The sequence below is a fragment of the Carcharodon carcharias genome, chromosome 10 (assembly GCF_017639515.1).
Source record: "Carcharodon carcharias isolate sCarCar2 chromosome 10, sCarCar2.pri, whole genome shotgun sequence".
In the NCBI taxonomy this organism is placed as follows: Eukaryota; Metazoa; Chordata; class Chondrichthyes; order Lamniformes; family Lamnidae; genus Carcharodon; species Carcharodon carcharias.
The window spans coordinates 158,846,787-158,865,733 of record NC_054476.1 but is presented as its reverse complement, the minus strand read 5'-3'; the positions used below and the strand labels follow the sequence as shown (position 1 = coordinate 158,865,733).

Sequence of the window (18,947 nt, the reverse complement as noted above, 5' to 3'; positions counted from 1 at the left end):
TCAGTTTCAAGCTGCAGCTGAGACATACCTAGCATTTTCGGATTGTTTGGCATCGGTCATTAGGTTTGACAAGTGAAGTATGACATCTAGATAAATTACTAGTGAATCTTTTGTGCCATTGCTCATTATTAGCCAGGTCTAGCACCCTTTTATAAGTACAGGCAAGTATACATTTTAATGTACAAGATAAAATGATGCAATGTAGATGTGCATCCCCTTATGGATAGAATTTAGCCATGGTTCAGCAATAGGACACCTGCATATTGAGTCAGAAGTTTGTGGGTTCAAGTCCACAGACTTAACACAAAATCTAGGCTGACACTTCAGTGCAGTACCATGGGAGTGCTGCACCTTCGGAGATACCATCTTTTGGATGAGCCTTTAAACCGTGGTCCTGTTTGACCTCTCAGGTGTAAGTAAATTATCCCATGACATTATTTCACAGAAGAGCAGGGCAGTTCACCCAGTGTCCTGGTCAACATTTATTCCTCAATCTAGAACAGTCATTATTAACATTGCTGTTTGCTGTGCACAAAGAACATTTTCTACATTACAACATTGACCACTTAAAAGTACTTCATGGGCTGAACGCCCTTTGTGACACCCTTTAAATGGAAATCTTGCTCTTTTTCTTGATTGTTTTGCATTCTGGAAACCAATACCTAGATTGCCTACAGGTTAGATTGGCTCGATATCTTGTTTGGCAACAAAGTTAAATTGTCAAATAGGCAGAAGCAGAGCTGAACGAAAATTTAATTGTTGTTTGATCAAATAATGTTGTTGATGGGTGGGACTCATCTATTTGTGATGTAGGTGAGAAACTGATTCAAGCAGCATTTTCCTTTGCTCTTGGGATTTGGATGGGACTAACGAAGCAGTATTTTTTGCCTACCTTTAGTTATGCAGGCAAGTCCTTCCTAAAGGACATTAAGAAACGAGTAGGGTTTTTAACGACAGTTCGGCTGCTTTCATGCTCATTTTACTGATGCCTGCCCACAAACTGAATTCAATTTCAACAACTTGATATGGTGGCATGGAGTTTAATCATGATCTTTAGAGGACTAGTGCAGTACCATAGCTACTAGTCCACTGTACTCTCAAGTCACAAATGCTGCCCCTGACATGCTGAGTATTTTCAACATTTTCTGTTTATATTTCCAATTTCTAGCATACACAGTATTTTGCCTTTAAACGCTAAAGTCACTGGCTTTCTCTCAATTTAGACTGTTTTATGTCCGCAACAAAGTGTGACATCTAAACAAACTAGTGAATTTACTGTATCGCTGGTGATGATAAATCAGAGGAATGTTATACTGTGTAAAATATGATGCATCATTCTACTGCTGAAGTACAGCTGTGCCTGTATTTTAAGGCTACAACTGTAATTCATGTTAGGTAAACATGGAGCTGTGCTCATTTAAAAGGTTAATTGCTGGAGATCAGAACGCTGGCTTTGATTGTGGGAATATCAATTAAGACTCTACAGTCATTACAGGTCTGGCATGTTTTAGCAAAGAGGTTTTTTGTGCATTGCAAATACCAGCATTTATATATATTTTTAAGAGTGACAACAGAATTTGACATTAGACAGTGTGTGACATCGGAAGTGTGATGGACAGGAGTGGCAATTAAGCAAATTGTTTATATTATGGATTAAAGACAAAATCCTGATGAGTGGTGAAGTATTTTCATTACATGTCAGAAGCACAACAGCATGTTATGGCCACTGAAAGCTTCAACAAGAGGAGATTTCTCATGAAACAGATATTGGAAAGATTTGAAGAAAGTGGCAGGATAAGAGGCAAACTATAATTTTCCCGAAATGCCTGTTGTGGCTCAGTAACTGATGTTTAACTCCACATTTAACTTGCAGTAAATAATGTTTCAAGTTCCTCGCAACAATAAACAAGTTACAGGCAGTGACAATGAGTAAAAGTTACAGAGAAGAAACTCAAGCTTCTCTGCTAATAGTCTACTGTTGTAAAAGGCAATTTTCAAATCAGAGTCTTTATACGAGTCCTCATATTGCATTTCTCATTTTTCCTCAACTCCCGAAATTTAGCCTTCCATAGTACATTCATGTTCTTGCCGACCCATCATCTCCTCCCCTTCAGCAACTTTCTTTGCCTCCATTTATACCAAGTATCATCCTGTAAGTGGAAGGTGCCCTGAAATACCTCACTAAATAACTTTTTCAATCAAGATACTGAATGCCAGTGGGCTATTTGACTTTATAAAACATCACTGCCAAGGTTTATTAAGTCACCAAAGTCCACCTACATATAACGAGCAATGAATGGCACAAAGGAATAGGAGCCCTAGCTGATTTCAATCCTAGCACAAGGTTAATAAAGTCAATTGCAATCCTTAAACGATGTCCTATGAGGTTAATGCTCTTCTGTTTTTAATAGAATAACAGACAGTGTTACTACATAGTTCAGCTAATAGGAGGAGCACTTAATACAGTGCCAAAACTGAATGTATTATTGATTTTTGCTACAGAACAGGAAGCCCCAGGAGCAGCAGAACGTGGTTGGTAGCTTCAAGTATGTAATTTTACTGGGATTTAAAACTTAACTACTGTAGTGCAAAGCAATTACCTGAACTATTTCAGATTATTTCTAGTGCCTTTTTTTTTTCAAAAACAGTTTTAAATCAGAGCCTACGATCATGTATAAATGTTAATGCATATCATCACAATGCAGTTTTAATGCATAGCATCACAATGCAGTTTTAATGCATATTAGCACAGTGCAGTTTTAATGCATATTAGCACAGTGCAGTTTTAATGCATAGAGTACTATCACAGTGCAACTTTACCATTCTATTTTCAGTTCAGAATAATAAATTCGTTAGAGTAAAAGGAGGCCCATCGAGTCTGCACCAGCTCTCCGAATGAGCAACTCCCTCAGTGCCATTCTCCCACCTTCTCTCCATACCCCTGCACATTCTTCCTTTTCAGATCATAGTCTAATTCCCTTTTGAATGCTTCAGTTGAACATGCCTCCACCACACTCTCAGGTGGCGCATCAAAAACATGCAACCTAAACTTCTGCAGAGTGGCAATCAGAGTCAGATTACCACTCTGCTCCTAGTTTCTTGCCTTGAAATCCAGTCTCTTCTTTCTCGCCCAATCTTCCAAATCAGGCCAGGTGAGAACTGTGTAGAGAAAGTGTGCTCTGGAAACCTTCAGTCAAGGGCTGCAGAGTCAGAGGTAAGGAAGCCATGCGCCTTTTTTTTAACAGCACTAGCTGCCATAAAGCAGATAAGTTTAAAGGCCTAGCCACTTTCAGACGCCATTGTGGGGTTGGGGTTGGGGTTGGGGTTGGGGGGGAGGGGGGGGGGGGGGGGGGTACTGTTCGGGTGGTCAGCTAGGGGAGGACCGGGTTGGTCGGCGGGGGTCCAGTGGGGGGCTCCAGGTTAGTGTTAAGTGGTGGGGGGGGTGGAAGGTCAGTACTATACTTACACAGGAGCTAGAAGTGGTTTTAATTCTTTTCACTTCTCCTGGGTAACTATTAATGTAAGACAGTCAGAACCATCCAAAGTTTGCGATTTAAATTGTACTTTCAGATGGTAGGGCAATTGCCCAATGGAAGTTTGAACTTCCCGGGCAATTACCAGGCAATCCTTACCTGAGGGCTTCCAGGTACCCCAGCGCATCTTTGAGACATCCTCCAGCTACACGCCCCAGAGTCCAGAAGTTACAGGCCATGACATTTCATTGTTTCACAAGTTCTGTTTCACTGAGCTTGTCTATATATTGCACAATATAAATTACCATTTTGCGTTTTGTTTCAAGGAAGGTGTCTAGCTTTATCATATACAGTGGCTAATGTGTAAAATAGGCTACCTCTGAAGAATGGTGAAAGCAGGGAATGTTATCAATTTCTTGCAAGTGATGGATGATTTTTTTGTAGACAGGGCTTGAGAAAGCTATTGCAGATAAAGTGTGGTATGAAATTTCAGAATTTTGAGACCGGAAGTGATGGAAATGGTCTTTATCAGTCCTGTACAGTCCTCTGCTCCTAAGGATATTGAGACTTAGAGGCGGGGTGGGGGCAGAAGAGGAAAAAGGAATGCAGGATATGCTGGTTAGCCGTATCTAGTAATGAATTATGGATAACTAATGGTGTTCTGTAGCTTATTTGATTATATTAAAAGGAGCCCAGAGAGGAAGTTCCCCAAGTTTTTACTCTCGTTCAGGAGTTGGCATTACTAGTGGTTGAGCAGACCACACTAAACTGCACTGTCCAACAAGACGGGGGAATATTCACTGGCCGGATGGTCCTTTCTTGTCTTTTTTAAGTATTTGTAAAATTCCAACAGTGATGATGTCTGTCACTTTAGAAACCACAGCATTACATAATTACAACAACAGCTTGTGTGTAGGTAAGTATATAATATATATATATATATATATATATATATATAGTGTCTTTGACATGGCAAAACATCCCATGCTGCTGCACTGGAATCAAAAATACGTATGTCGAGCCAAATAAAGTGATATTAGGGATACAGATTCACAAGCACTAGCATTCCTTCAGCACCGCTTCACGACCATTATCCACAGCTGAACCCAATGACTGACAGCATTACAGAGCCTGTTGTGCCCACACAAATCTGTTTCCCATCATGCCAGGACTGGGAACCCTGGCTGCTTTGATTCCGTCCCTTCACTAGTGGTACTACAGGCAATTATAACATTCTAACTGCTAACTTCCCCAAGGTCAAAGCCCAGATTTTGTAGTAGTAATGATGGCCAAACTATCAGTATTCGCTGTCATTAATCTTCTGAAGCTGACAGCAAATTCTGGAGTCCACACAGATGTAGTTAAACACAGCAACCCAGAAGTTGCCGTCAGTGATCCTACAGTTCCCCATAGGGAACCGATGAGAATTATCTCTTTTGCTCTGCTAGGCTTGATTTTAAAGCTCTTGAAAAATTGCTCCTTGTTGAATGAGGTGTAACTTGTCTTTTTCTTAAACGGTGTACAAACTTCATACTTACTGCTGAGCATCTGCACTGGCCCTGAAAAACAAATTTTCTATTTGTGGAATGTTAAATCTTTCCATCATGGAATCTACTATGCCACATGTACGCCCCAATCATTTATTTTTCTCTAAAATTTTAATTAAAATTGAAAAATTCAGTGCATTTTATTTTCTGGTTTGCTGTCTGTGGAAATACTTCAATGCGATTGGCTGCTTACCTTACTTGATGAATGAGACGGAGTGAGAGGGATAGCCAGAGAGAAAGTGCTAAGTCTTTGTGCGCAGCTTTCTTCAAGGTCAATGACAAGCACCTTCACTTTGCCAATGATGGTGAAATCTGCACCATGGTTACTCAACACAGACCAAGGCCCATACTTGATACCTTCTATTCTGCATGCTCCTTCACCACCAAGCCATTAAAAAAAACAAGAACTGTATTTACATAATCACCTTTTACAACTTTAGGAAATCCCATAGCGTTTTACAGCCAATGAAGTACTTTCTAAGTGTAGTAATTTTGTAATGTAGGAAATGTAGCAGCCAATTTATGCACAGGAAACTCCCACATACAGTGACATGATAATGATCAGATAATCTGCCTTTGTAATGTTGAGAAATAAATATTGGCCAGGGCACAGGAGATAACACCCCTGCTCCTCTTCAAAATAGTCCCATGAGATCTTTTACATCCACCAAAGAGAGCAGGCAGGGCCTCAGTTTAACATCTGATCCAAAGGATAGCACCTCCAACATTGCAGCACACTCTCAGAACTGCAGTGGAGTGTCAGTCTATACCTTTGAGCTCAAGTCTCTGGAGCCAAAGGAGGCAATTGCTTTTGAAATAGCGTCTCTCACCTGTAGTCGCTGCAGAGTGAGCTGTCCCAACATCCACATGCACAATATTTCCTTCATTAAGGGGGTATGATTGCACAGGAGTGAAAATATGAACTTCTTCAACTTGACTAGAAGGATGAGGATCCTCTGCTGCAGTTAAGTTATCCAAACCAAGCTTGTTGAATCTGAGAAGCAGAATTTTTTTTTAAACAGTTAATGTACAATAATAAAATCAAATCCAATACAGAGACTGCACTTTAGCATTTATCACTGACACACATCCTTCTGGCTAGATCGAGGAATGGGCATGCTCTACACAAGGGAACTTTAGCCATTGACAGATGCTGGCAAACTGAAGAACCAAAGTTGACAGTGAGGAAGACCTTTTTTTTTTGATCTGCCAGGTGCATGACATGCATGGAACCTGATCATCATGTTTAAGAGTTTCCAGATCAAGCTACTAAACAATTTACACCCACCTGCAAGGTTTCTATCTGCTCAATATCGAGGGTATAATGTCTCCTAGTACAAATATAATCCATTTACCCAAGACTAGAGCATAGGTGCAGGTTGCAAAGCCAAGGCTGAAGGTTCCCCATGTGGGCATAAGGATACTAATGGAGTTGCACTGCTGTCCAACTAGATTCATGCTAGCCATTGTGACATTGGCTTGCAGAGTTTCTAAAGCTCAGTAGAATTAATCCTAGTCCTGATGACAAGTTCATCCCTTCAGATTCCATTGGTGAGACAGGATGGCTGGCCAATCGTTAACTGATCTCAAGTACTGAGAACTTGGCTGATTCAGGTATAGGATCTCTCAGAGGCCAGACTTGGTCCCAATTTCCATGCCAAGCATATCATCATAGCAGCTCAACCCTAAAGAGATCCTCCTACCAAGGAGAAGTGTCATTCATTAGCCATCAAATAACTGACAAATGTGGCTATGAGGTTTCGCCAAGTGGATAGCAGATGCCAGGTGCCCCCCAGAAGTGGCACCATATACTAACACACCATAAGGTTTTTCAAAAAGTGTTAACTCAAATGATAATAAATCAAAATGTAATGGCATTGCTGAATTTTTGTATTGTTCTAAGATCCCCGTTACCTGTTACTCCCACAGGCCAATATGTGATTCCGTGTTGTGAGAATCATTGAACAGTCAATGCCACACAAAACTTTCTGGGCCTCATGTTCGGAAGGAACATTCACTTGCTGAGGAGAATTGTGTGACTCCTGAGTTTTCAAGCCAAGCCGACCTTTAATGGAAATAGAAGAGAAAATCAAGAGCCAATAGGCAAACAATTGGGTTCATAAGCATAAATAAAACAGAAAATGCCGGGAAAAAAATCAGCAGGTCAACAGCATCTGTGGAGAGAGAATCAGAGTTAACGTTTCAACTCCGTATGACCTCTCTTCAGAGCTAAAGTAGAAATGCGATGAAATTTATACTGGTTAAGGGGGGTGGAGCAGGTGAAGCTGGATAGAAGGTCAGCGATAGGTGGGGACGAAGGAGAGACTGACAAAGATGTCATGGACAAAAAGACAAAGGGAGTGTTAATGGTAGTGTTAAGGGCTAAAGAAGTTGCTGATAGTGGCATAAAGGATAGTGCACTGGGTTCATAAGCACTCGTTTTATGGATGCTCTGAGTGGACTTTCAACCCAGTGCACTCTCTTCATCTTGCACAGCTAAACATGCCCATCCCGCTGAACAGCTCTTTAAAGAGATTATCAACTACTCATAAGTTAGCTGCTGGTTGATTTCTTCTGGCTACAATTCTACAAGGGTTTGGTGCTTTCTATAGTTGTTTCTCTGTTATCACAGACCGGTTAGCCTAACCTCAGTAGTACGGAAAATGCTAGAGTATATTATAAAGGATATGGTAATTCACTAAGGCTCCTTCAACATCACCTTGCAAACCCATGTCAACTACCATCTAGAAGGACAAGGGCAGCAGATAGATGGGAACACCACCACCTGCAAGTTCCCCTCCAAGCCACTCACCATCCTGACTTGGAAATATGTCACTGTTCATTCACTGTCACTGGGTCAAAATCCTGGAACTCCCTTCTTAACACGACAGTGGGTGTACCTACACCACATGGGCTGCAATGGTTCGAGAAGGCAGCTCACCACCGCCTTCTCCAGGGCGACTAGGGATGGGCAATAAATGCTGGCCCAGCCATCAAAACCCACATCTCATGAATGAATAAAAAAAAAACAGGACACTTAAAAAATATCTAAATGCCACCACCAAACACATCTAGCCTTCACCCCCCCTGGCGGCATTCCGTAGGGATTGTTCCCTCCGGGACACCCTGGTCCACTCCTCCATCACCCCCTACTCCTCAACCCCCACCTATGGCACCTCCCAATGCCCACGCAAAAGATGCAACACCTGCACCTTCACTTCCTCTCTCCTCACCGTCCAAGGGCCCAAACACTCCTTTCAAGTGAAGCAGCATTTCACTTGCATTTCCTCCAACTTGGTCTACTGCATTCGTTGCTCCCAATGCGGTCTCCTCTACATTGGAGAGACCAAACGTAAACTGGGCGACCGCTTTGCAGAACACCTGTGGTCTGTCCGCAAGAATGACCCAAACCTCCCTGTCGCTTGCCATTTTAACACTCCACCCTGTTCTCTTGCCCACATGTCTGTCCTTGGCTTGCTGCATTGTTCCAGTGAAGCCCAACGCAAACTGGAGGAACAGCACCTCATCTTCTGACTAGGCACTTTACAGCCTTCCGGACTGAATATTGAATTCAACAACTTTAGATCTTGAACTCCCTCCTACATCCCCACCCCCTTTCTGTTTCTTCCCCCTCCGTTTTGCTTTTTCTAATAACTTATATAGATTTTTCTTTTCCCACCTATTTCCATTATTTTTAAATCTTTTATGCCCTGCAAGCCTTTCCACCCCACCCCCACTAGAGCTGTACCTTGAGTGCCCTACCATCCATTCTTAATTAGCACATTCGTTTAGATAATATCACCAACTTCAACACCTCTGTGTTCTTTTGTCTGTGACATCTTTTGATTATCTGCTCCTATCACTGCTTGCTTATCCCTACAACCACACCACCCCCCTTCACTTCTCTCCCCCACCTTAAACCAGCTTATATTTCACCCCTCTCCTTGGATTCACCCAGTTCTGTTGAAGGGTCATGAGGACTCGAAACGTCAACTCTTTTCTTCTCCACCGATGCTGCCAGACCTGCTGAGTTTTCCAGGTAATTCTGTTTTTGTTTTGGATTTCCAACATCCGCAGTTTTTTGTTTTTATCTCATGTTTGACAAACCTACTGGAGTCTTTTGAGGATGTAACTAGCAGAATAGATAAGGGATGTGGTGTGTTTGGATTTTCAGAAAGCTTTTGATAAAGTCCCACCCAAGAGGTTAGTGTGTAAAAATAAAGCACATGGGACTGGGGGGTAATATATTGGCACGGGTTTAGAATTAGCAGGCAGGAAACAGAGTAAAGAATAAATGGGTCTTTTTTGGAGTAGCAGGCAGTGACTAGTGGGGTACCTCAGGGATCAGTTCTTGGTCCCCAGCTATTCACAATATATATCAATGATTTGGATGAGGGAACCAAACGTAACATTTCCAAGTTTGTTGACAGCATGAAACTTGGTGTGAATGTGAGCAATGAGGAGGGTATTAAGAGGCTTCAAGATGATTTATACAGGTTGAATGAGTGGACAAATACATGGCAGATGCAGTATAACGTGGATAAGTGTGAAGTTAACCACTTTGGCAGGAAAAACAGAATTGCAGAGTATTATTTAAATGGTGACAGATTGGGAAATGTTGATGTACAAAGGGACCTGGGTGTCTTTGTATGCCAATTACTGAAAGCAAGCATGCAGGTGCAGCAAGCAGTTAAGATGGCAAATGGTACGTTGGCCTTCAGTAGTGAAGGACTTGGGTACAGGAGCAAGAATGTCTTACTGCAGCTATACAGGGCCTTGGTGAGATCACACCTGGAGTATTGTGTGCAGTTTTGGTCTCCTTACCTAAGAAAGGATATACTTGCCATAGAGACAGTGCAGTGAAGGTTCACCAGACTGATTCCTGGGATGGCAGTATTGTCGTACGAGGAGATTGGATCAACTAGGCCTGTATTCACTGGAGCTTAGAAGAATGAGAGGAGATCTCATTGAAACATATAAATTCTGACAGGGATGGACAGACTGGATGCAGGGATGATATTTCCTCTGGCTGGAGGGGTCTAGAACAAGGGGTCACAGTCTCAGGACACTGGGTAGACCATTTAGGAGCAAGATGAGGAGAAATTTCTTCGCTCAGGGGGTGGTAAACCTATGAATTCTCTACCACAGAAGGCTGTGGAGATATTTAAGAAGGAAATAGATAGATTTCTGGACTCTAAAGATGTCAAGGGGTATGGGGCGAGTGCAGGAGTATGGCACTGAGATAGAGGATCAGCCATGATCATATTGAACGGCAGGGTAGGCTCGAAGGGCTGAATGACCTACTGCTGCTCCTATTTTCTATGTTTCTATTGTTGTGGGTCTTAGCTTCAATGGTCCTTGGTTAGGATTGATAGAGATGATGTAATTCTACTTACATATTTAACATTAACCTTTTACACAACATCTCCCCCTTAAGTCTCTGACTCTATTAAATGCATTATTTATATATTCCTACTAAGTCTCTGTCTTCACCCCTGGTTCTCAGAGATAACTGCTGTGGTTTCACCAATCTCCCCGACATTGTTCTTAGCTTTCTCAGAGGATGTATAGGATTCAAGTCCTCCATGTTTTATCGAACTTGGTAGAGTAGTGTGTGAATGATCAGAGACTACGAGCATGCTATTTGGGTCATTTCTGGATCTTCCAGGTAACTGGTCCATTCCATTGAAGGTCTTCTTCTTGTAGGTATGGGTGCACTTCTGTTTCTTCTCACTATTCCACTTTCAATCTCCAGAAGATAAGATCAAGGGTGTAGTGTTTTTTTCCAAAACCTGGCCTTCACAATTTTGATCATGAATCCATACTGAAATGCCTTCCTGGAGTTCTGGTACGTTATGTATTCTATGGCATTGCTTATATTTTCTGGTTTGATTTGCACAATACTCATCCTCTTTTTCACTTTCTCTATATCTGCTGCTTTGAGGTATGGCATAAGCGTGTGCAGAAGAACAGGAAGTTGAGTCCAGAGTCAGCTTCCCATTAGAAATTCAGACAGACCAGACCATTTTGGGGTGGTGTGAAACAGCGGCTCAACAGTGCTAAGTTGATATTGTCATTTTTCTTCGACAAAGCCTTTACCGTCCTTATTCCTCGTTCGGCCTCCCCATTAGCCTGCAGGTATCTGGGTGAGCCAGTCGTGTGGTCAAATCCAAAGGCTTCTGTCAACTGTTTAAAACATGTGTTGGAAAACTGTGGGCCATTTTCGGAAATGAGTAGGTTTGAAATGCCATGCACGGCAAAAATTTCTTTTAGTGACGCAATGACAGCTTTCCGAGGTGGTACCATGCAGACTCTTAACCTCAAGCCATCTGGAGTAAAAGTCAACAACTATGAGGAATATCTTTCCTTTCGGTTCAAAAAGGTCCATTCTGAGCCGTTCCAACGGTCTGGATGGAAATGAGGATACTCTCAGTGGTTCTCTTTGCTCCTAGCGATGGATCACACAGGTGATGCAGTTTGAAATCATTTCTTCAAACGATTTTAAGATCCTTGGCCATCAAACAAGTTTTCGCGCTCTAGCACAATACTTTGTAATGCCTGATGTCCCTGGTGCATTCTTTGAATGATCTCAAGTCTGAAGACTTTAGGTATGACCAATCTCTCATCATATATCAGCAAGCCTTCACGACACTGAGATGTCTTCACTGCTTGAAGTATTGCTTCAGGATGAGATTATTTGGAACGTACTCTGGCCATCCTTTGATGCAGTATTCTTGAAGTTGTGTTCATTCTTCATCTGTTTTTTGTGCCTTTCGAATTTCACTTAGCCTCTCTGTTGCTGCTGAAAGAAATGTTGTGGTCAAAGAAGTTTAGGACTCCACATCTTCAGCAAAACTTATGTCCTCTTGTTCAGGCTTATCTCTCTTGTTTTCATGCTCAAGTGTGTCCATCTGTTTCTTGCTTGATGCAAGCTGCCCTTCCCAGTAATTAGTTCATGGGAAATCTTCTGCCTGGTTTTCTCAAGGTTTTCACTTGATCCTATTAGGTTCTGGTGCTCCTGCTTCAGAGCACTGGTTTCAGTCTTCTCAAGACCTCTGAATAATCTTGGAAATTCTGTCCTGAATTCTTTCGGTTTGTCCTGGCTTCCCAATTCATCTACTTTATCGATGAGTTGTAGATCTGTGCAATCTTTTCAGCTCAATAGTGAACACTCTTGGTTTTAAATCACATACAAAGTTTCTGTGATTTCTCTTCCTCTGTACTGAAGTGTAGCAGTCAACTGTCCCTTGACCTTCAGTTAAATGTCTCCTGGACCGTAGAGTTGTATGGTCAATGGCTGCAGGAAGTCTTGCTCTAGCCACTGTTGTGTCTGAAAGAATTGAATCTTCTGCTCCAGTGTCTAATTTGAAGCATGTTTTATGTCCATTGACCATAATGTCTGCGCGCCAATGATTCCCATGAGATCCTATAATTTCTCCCAATAATGGCACTTCATTATCTTTTCCATCTTCAATATTTTGAATGCTACATGTTTTAATTGGTTTCTCCTTGAATTTCTGAGTTAAGTGCTTTTTGCTGCGGCATACAGATTTAAAATGTCCTCTTCTCTTACAGGAACGGTACTCTGCATTTTTGGTGGAGCACTCTTTGCACTGATTGTCTTTTCTCACTATAGCGAGAACACTGAGTAATGGTGGCTACTGTATCCTCTTTGCTCTTGCCCTGTTTTGTGAGCAGGAGCGCTGTTACTTTTGTGTCCTACAAACTACACCGTGTCAGTTGTTTTACTTCACAAAATCTCCCTGTCACCTTGAATAAATGCACAATTTTGCTTTCTCACTTCTGCCTACCTTGTTAACTGCACAGCCTTTGATAGTGTTAAATCCTCCCTCGACTGTAGAAAATCTGATAAAGTCACCTCTAAGACTCCTACAACAGTACGATCCTGAATTAATTAGTCTTTCAGAGCTCCATGTTCACAATTCTCAGCTAGTCTATATAAATTGTAAATGAAGGAATCCATGCTTTCTCTCAGTCTTTGTGTATGTCTATTGAACTTAGCCCTATGATTTGTTCCTTCTAAGGCTGAAATATGTATCAAAAGCTTTTATAACATCTTTGTATGTCGCTGTTTTGTGTTTATGCCTTGTTTAACCATTACACCATCCACACACTACCTATGGCGTAGAGAAGGGTATTGACCTGTTCCTTGCCAGGCTTCTCTTTAGTCCCAAAGCAGTTCTCTACCTGGCAAACCTATAAAGCCAGCTTTGCCACTTCTCACCTTGATGTTGGCCCTCCTAGTGTTCGAAGAACTTTGGTAAGGGTAAGATTTTCTCCATGGCTTTTCTTTACTCTAGTTTTTCTTCGAGTTCTGTGGATGTTTGTTCCCATGCTTTCCTTTCCTCGCAGTTGTTTTTCTTGCTGTTTTTTCAGTCACTGGGCTGTTTACTCGGTGCTTTACCTGTTGTCCTTACCGCTGCCACCATCTGTTAGCGTCATTGTGAGTCTTAACTTTAGTTGTCCTTGGTTAGGATCAAAGAGGTTGTTGGAGGCAAGGCTGTTGGTAAGCTTTACCTTTTATCAAACATTTTTCTAACGATATACAGTACAAGGCTTAGCCCAAAACTTCTCATAGAACTCTCTCTCAGCATGCTCTGTTGTCATGTGATCTTACATCACTGATGATGTAGACAGTCTATTTACACATTTAACATTACATATTTAACTCTTTACACTACAGTTTCAAGTTGCAAAAGTCTACAAGCAGTAGTGTATGGTGAACTGCAAGGCTTGTGCATAAACCAGCTGTTCCCAAGCAAGATTGGAAATGTTGTCAACTATGATGGGGATAGTCTTGAACTTCAAAAGTGCATAGACATGTTGGTGGATTGGGAAGACAAGTGTGAGGTAATTCATTTTGGCAGGAAAGATATGGTAAGACAGTATAAAATAAAGGGAGAGCCTCTAAAGGAGATGCAGGAACAGAGGGACCTCGGTGTATACGTACATAAGTCATTGAACATGGCAGGGCGTGTTGAGAGAGCAGTTGATAAAGCATATAGTAGCTTAGGCTTTATTAAAAGGGGCATTGAGTACAAGAGTAAGGAAGTTATGTTGAACTTGTATAAGACACTGGTTAGGCTTAAACTGGGGTACTGCGTTCAGTTCTGAGCACCATACTTAAGGAAGAATGTGAAGGCATTGGAGAGAGTACAGAGGAGATTCACAAGAATCATTCCCAGGATGAAGAACTGTAGCTATGAGGATAGACTGGAGAGGTTGGGACTGTTTTCCTTGGAGAAAAGAAGGCTGAGGGGAGACTTGATAAGAGTTATTCAAGATCCTGAAGGGTATGGACAGGGTAAATAGTGAAAAACTGTTCCCACTCAAGAACTAGAGGGCACAGATTCAAAATAATGGGCAAAAGGAGTAAATGTGATGTGAGGAAAAATTTTTTCACTCAGAGAGTGGTTGGAGTCTGGAACAAACTTCCTGAAAGGGTGGTGGAGGCAGGTTCGATCAAGGTATTCAAAAGAGAATTGGATTGCTACTTGAAAATAGAGAATACGCAAAGTTACAGTGATAAGGCAGGGGAGTTGGATTCAGTGGAATGTTCCTTTAGAGAGCCAGTGCAGACTCGAAGGATGAATGGCCTCTTTCTGCACCGTAAAGATACTGTGATACGTGGATGCACTACGAACTGTGCATCTCACAATTTGCCATCCAATATAATGTGAGGGAGGCCACTGAGGCTCTCTATTCAAGGAGAGTTAACTACAATTCATTCTCTCTTGCCAGACCCAAGCAAAAAGAGTGAACACGTGGCTTTGCCAGGATCACAGGCTTCCCAATGGTCTAGGTACCATCGACTGCACATATATCACTTTGCGTATGCTGCATACCAAGTCTGCCCTGTTCCAGAACCAAAGGGATTCCACTCTCTCACAGTTCAGCTGGTGTGTGAACCTAGGCAGTGAATCATACAGGACAACATCTGATATCCTGGCAGCAGTCATGATGCTTTCATTCTGTGGCAGTCCACAATGCCAGCTGCATTTGAGCCAACATGGCAAGCCAAATGGCTACTGGACAGGGGCAACCTGTTGATGATATGCCGGGGCATCAAGAATCATAGTGGCCTGCACCACACAATGTCATCATCATGAGCGGACAGTCCTTGCTACCAACTAGATGGAAGAGGAGGAGGAGGAGGAGGAGGAATAGGAGGGGAGGAGGCAACATTCATAGCCCCTTTCTGCCCAGTCAATCTGTGAAGAATTTATATCGGAACGATATCAGTAGCCACAACCCGAGTTCCACAGGCACCACAGTCCCATACTCCACCATTCCTCTGTCACTGACTATCACAACATCTGCTCGGCCACAGTGCAAAAGCAAAAGCCGCCACAAAATAAACATTCCAAACCAATTTTTAAAAAAAACATTCATGGGGCATGGGAACTGCTGGCTAGGCCTACATTTGCTGCCCATCCCTGGAGCAGGTGGTGGTAAGTTGCCTTCTTGAACCACTGCAGTCCATATGTTGTAGGAACACCCACAATGCTGTTAGGAAGGGAGTTCCAGGACTTTGAATCAGCGTCAGTGAAGGAACGACGATATAGTTCCAAATCTGGGCGGTATGTGACCTGGAGGGGAACTTGTAGGTACCAATGTATCTGCTGCGCTTGCCCTAGGTGGTAGAGGTTGTAAGTTTGGAAGGTGCCGTCGAAGGAGTCTTGGTGAGTTGCTGTAGTGCATCTTGTAGATGGTACACACTGCTGCCACTGTACGTCTGTGGGTGGAGGGAGTGAATATTTAAGGTGGTGGATGGGGTGCCAATCAAGCAAGCTGTTTTATCCTGGATGGAGTCGAGCTTCTTGAGTGTTGTTGGAGATGCACTCATCCAGGCAAGTGTAGAGTACTCCATCACACTCCTGACATGCACCTTGTAGATGGTGGGCAGGCTTTGGGGAATCAGGAGGTGAGTTACTGTCAGTAGAATTCCCAGTCTTTGACCTCATCTTGTAGCCACAGTATTTATATGGCTGGTCCAGTTCAGTTTCTGGTCAATGGTAACCCCAGGATGTTGATAGTGGGGGATTCAGCGACGATAATGCTATTGAATGTCAAGAGGAGATAGTTAGATTCTCTCTTATTGGAGATGATCACTGCCTGGCACTTGTGTAGCATGACTGTTACTTGCCACATATCAGCCCAAACCAGAATATTGCCTAGGTCCTGCTGCATATGGACACAGACTGCTTCAGTATCTGAAGAGTCGTGAATGGTGAACATTGTGCAATCATCAGCGAACATCCCCACTTCTGACCTTATGATTAGGGAAAGGGCATTGATGAATCAGCTGAAGATGGTAGGGTCTAGGACACTAGCCTGAAGAGTTCCTGCAGCAGTGTCCCAGGACTGAGATGACTGACCCTGATTCCCACTGTCTTCAGTTTTGCTAGGATTCCTTAATGCCACATTCGGTCAAATGCATGTTTGGACTGAGGCTGTAATGCGGTCAAGAGCCGAGTGGCCCTGGCAGAACCCAAACTGAGCATCAGTGAGCAGGTTAGTGCTGAGTAAGTGCCACTTGATAGCACTGTCAATGACACTTTCCATTATTTTGCTGATGATCGGGAGTAAACTGATGGGGCAGTGATCGGCTGGGTTGGATTTGTCCTGCTTTTCGTGAACAGAACATACCGAGCAATTTGCCAAATTACCAGGTAGATGCCAATGTTTTAGCTGTATTGGAAAAGCTTGGCTAGGGGCACGGCTGGTTCTGGGGCATACATCTTCAGTAGTATTGCCGGAATGCTGTCAGGGCCTATAGCCTCTGCAATATCCAGCGCCTTCAGCTGTTTCCTGATATCACAGGGAGTGAATCGAATTGGCTGATGACTGGCATCTATGATGCTGGGGTCCTCAGGTGGAGGCAGAGATCATGAAAGAAATCATGCCATATTGCATTTGGCAAAGGTCAACTAATCGCCCTTCTGGATTCCTATAGTGCCTGTCTTCTTTGCCTGTTCTACTGCTCCTATATAGTGTTATCCCAGTGATTGCAGAAAGGCTACTGACTTTCAGTGGAGGAGATTGCTGAGAGGAGAGTGGCGTTAAGTGAATGATTTCTGCATAGCTCTTCAGTCCCAATTTCACCTGCAGTATTAAAATAAGGCAGTTTCGTGGAACAGAAGACAGTTAATTCCTGTACTAACTCTGGATTGCAGTTTTGGGTCTCAGAAAATTCATATTTTATGCATGCCTTAAACTGCAAGTGAGCAATAAAAGGAAATCCTCCAGTACAACATGTCACTCTAAACCAGACAAACTTAAATCATTCTTTTGAAGATAAAAGCAAGAACCCTCACTAAATTTTCTTACTTTGAAAGATATGATGAGACTATTAGTATAACTACCAAATCAGGCAAGAAGCTTTTTTAAAAAATTCTTTCACAGGACGTGGGCATTGCTGGTTATGCCAGCATTTTTATTGTCCATCCCTAATTGCCCTCGAAAAGGAGGTGGTGAGCCACCTTCTTGAACTGCTGCAGTCCATGTGGTATAGGAACACCCATTGGGTTGTTAGGGAGGGAGTTCCTGGATTTTGACCCAGCAAAGGTGAAAGAACAGTGATATATTTCCAAGTCAGGATGATGAGTGGCTTGCAGAGAAACTCGCAGGTGATGTTCCCATACATCTGCTCCCCTTGTCCTTCTAGATGGTAGAGGTCATGGATTTGGAAGGAGCTGTTGAAGGAGCCTTGGTGAATTGCTGCAGTGCCATCTTGTAGTTGGTATACACTGTTGCCATTGTGAAGGTGGTGGATGGGGTGCCAATCAGGTGGGTGGGCTGTTTTGTCCTGGATGATTTTGAGTTTCTTGAGTATTGTTGGAGCTGCACTCATCCAGGCAAGTGTAGAATATTCCATTACAATTCTGATTTGTGTCTTATAGATGGTGGGCAGGCTTTGAGGAGTCAGGTGATGAGTTACTCCCCACAGAATTCTCAGCCTCTGACCTGCTCCTGTAGCCACAGTATTTATATGGCTGACAATTCAGCTTCTAGTTTCTTATCTTATCGATGGTTGTCAACCTGTACGACCATGTCATAATCAGTAATCAACCTTGCCCACATATCTTGGGGAGAAACTTGAGACAGACTTACAGATATGATGGAAATTAGGATTTTAAAGGAGCTTCAAGCAGTAGAAAAGGGTTAGGCGCTCAAAGGAGGAAAAGGTGCCAGAGGAGATGCAAGGATGTGATTATGTGTTGGGAGCTTCACTGTCATCATGATGGTCTGGACAGGGCAGTGATAGCAAGTATAGCCAGGTGGAGACGCTTCTCCCCTCTCTAGTCGATTAATGCCTCTTCAAGACTCCCAGCAAGGTCATGCTTTGTTGTCGTTGCTGTACAATAATTACAGTTGCACAGTATGGGCAGGAATTCCTTATCTCGAGGGAATTGCCGCCCACACTATAGTCATTTCAGCTTATAGCAACAGCAGAACATTGTTAAAGTCCCCAGAGCAGCATTGAGAAGGAAGAACTCTGGAGTAGCATTGAGGGGAAAGGGGCCCGTTTTGCACTATCATCTCCAATGTGGCACACAGGCCATGTCCCCAAAACACTGACTGTGTCAATAGAGTCAGATGTCATTTATCATCCTCCCTCTTTTCAACCTTCTCCCTTCCTCTTCTGAAAGTGCTCACTCATGCTGTGTTCAGCATTAGTTGCCCTTTAGTAACTCATACAAGTGCAAGCCTATATGGCAATGTTTGGTCTTGGGGAGCACCACAACAATGCCTATTCTTCACCTGATATTCACTTACACACATTTTCCACTAGGAGGCACTGGAAAGCAAATAGCAGTGAGAACCCTAGCTGATATTTCCTCCTTTGTTACAGGGTGCTGAAGTCAAAGGCAGCAATGCTAATGCTAATGCTGTCCTAGCTGGT

At 42.8% G+C, this 18,947-nt stretch overlaps 1 protein-coding gene across 5 annotated transcripts in view; it reads right to left on the bottom strand.

Annotated features, from left to right (window-relative positions):
- The window catches only part of nek8 (NIMA-related kinase 8), a 56,426-nt gene that overhangs the window by 7,084 nt on the left and 30,395 nt on the right, over positions 1-18,947 (bottom strand). For all 5 annotated transcript variants that reach the window (XR_005944280.1, XM_041198204.1, XM_041198206.1 and 2 more), the window contains 2 exons: positions 6,935-7,085; positions 5,851-6,014 (listed from right to left, as the gene is read on the bottom strand). Coding sequence is in view for 4 of the 5 variants with exons in the window: in XM_041198204.1 (XP_041054138.1) it covers positions 5,851-6,014; positions 6,935-7,085 (315 nt within the window). In the remaining variant the exon portion in view is untranslated. The remainder of the gene's footprint in view (positions 1-5,850; positions 6,015-6,934; positions 7,086-18,947) is intronic.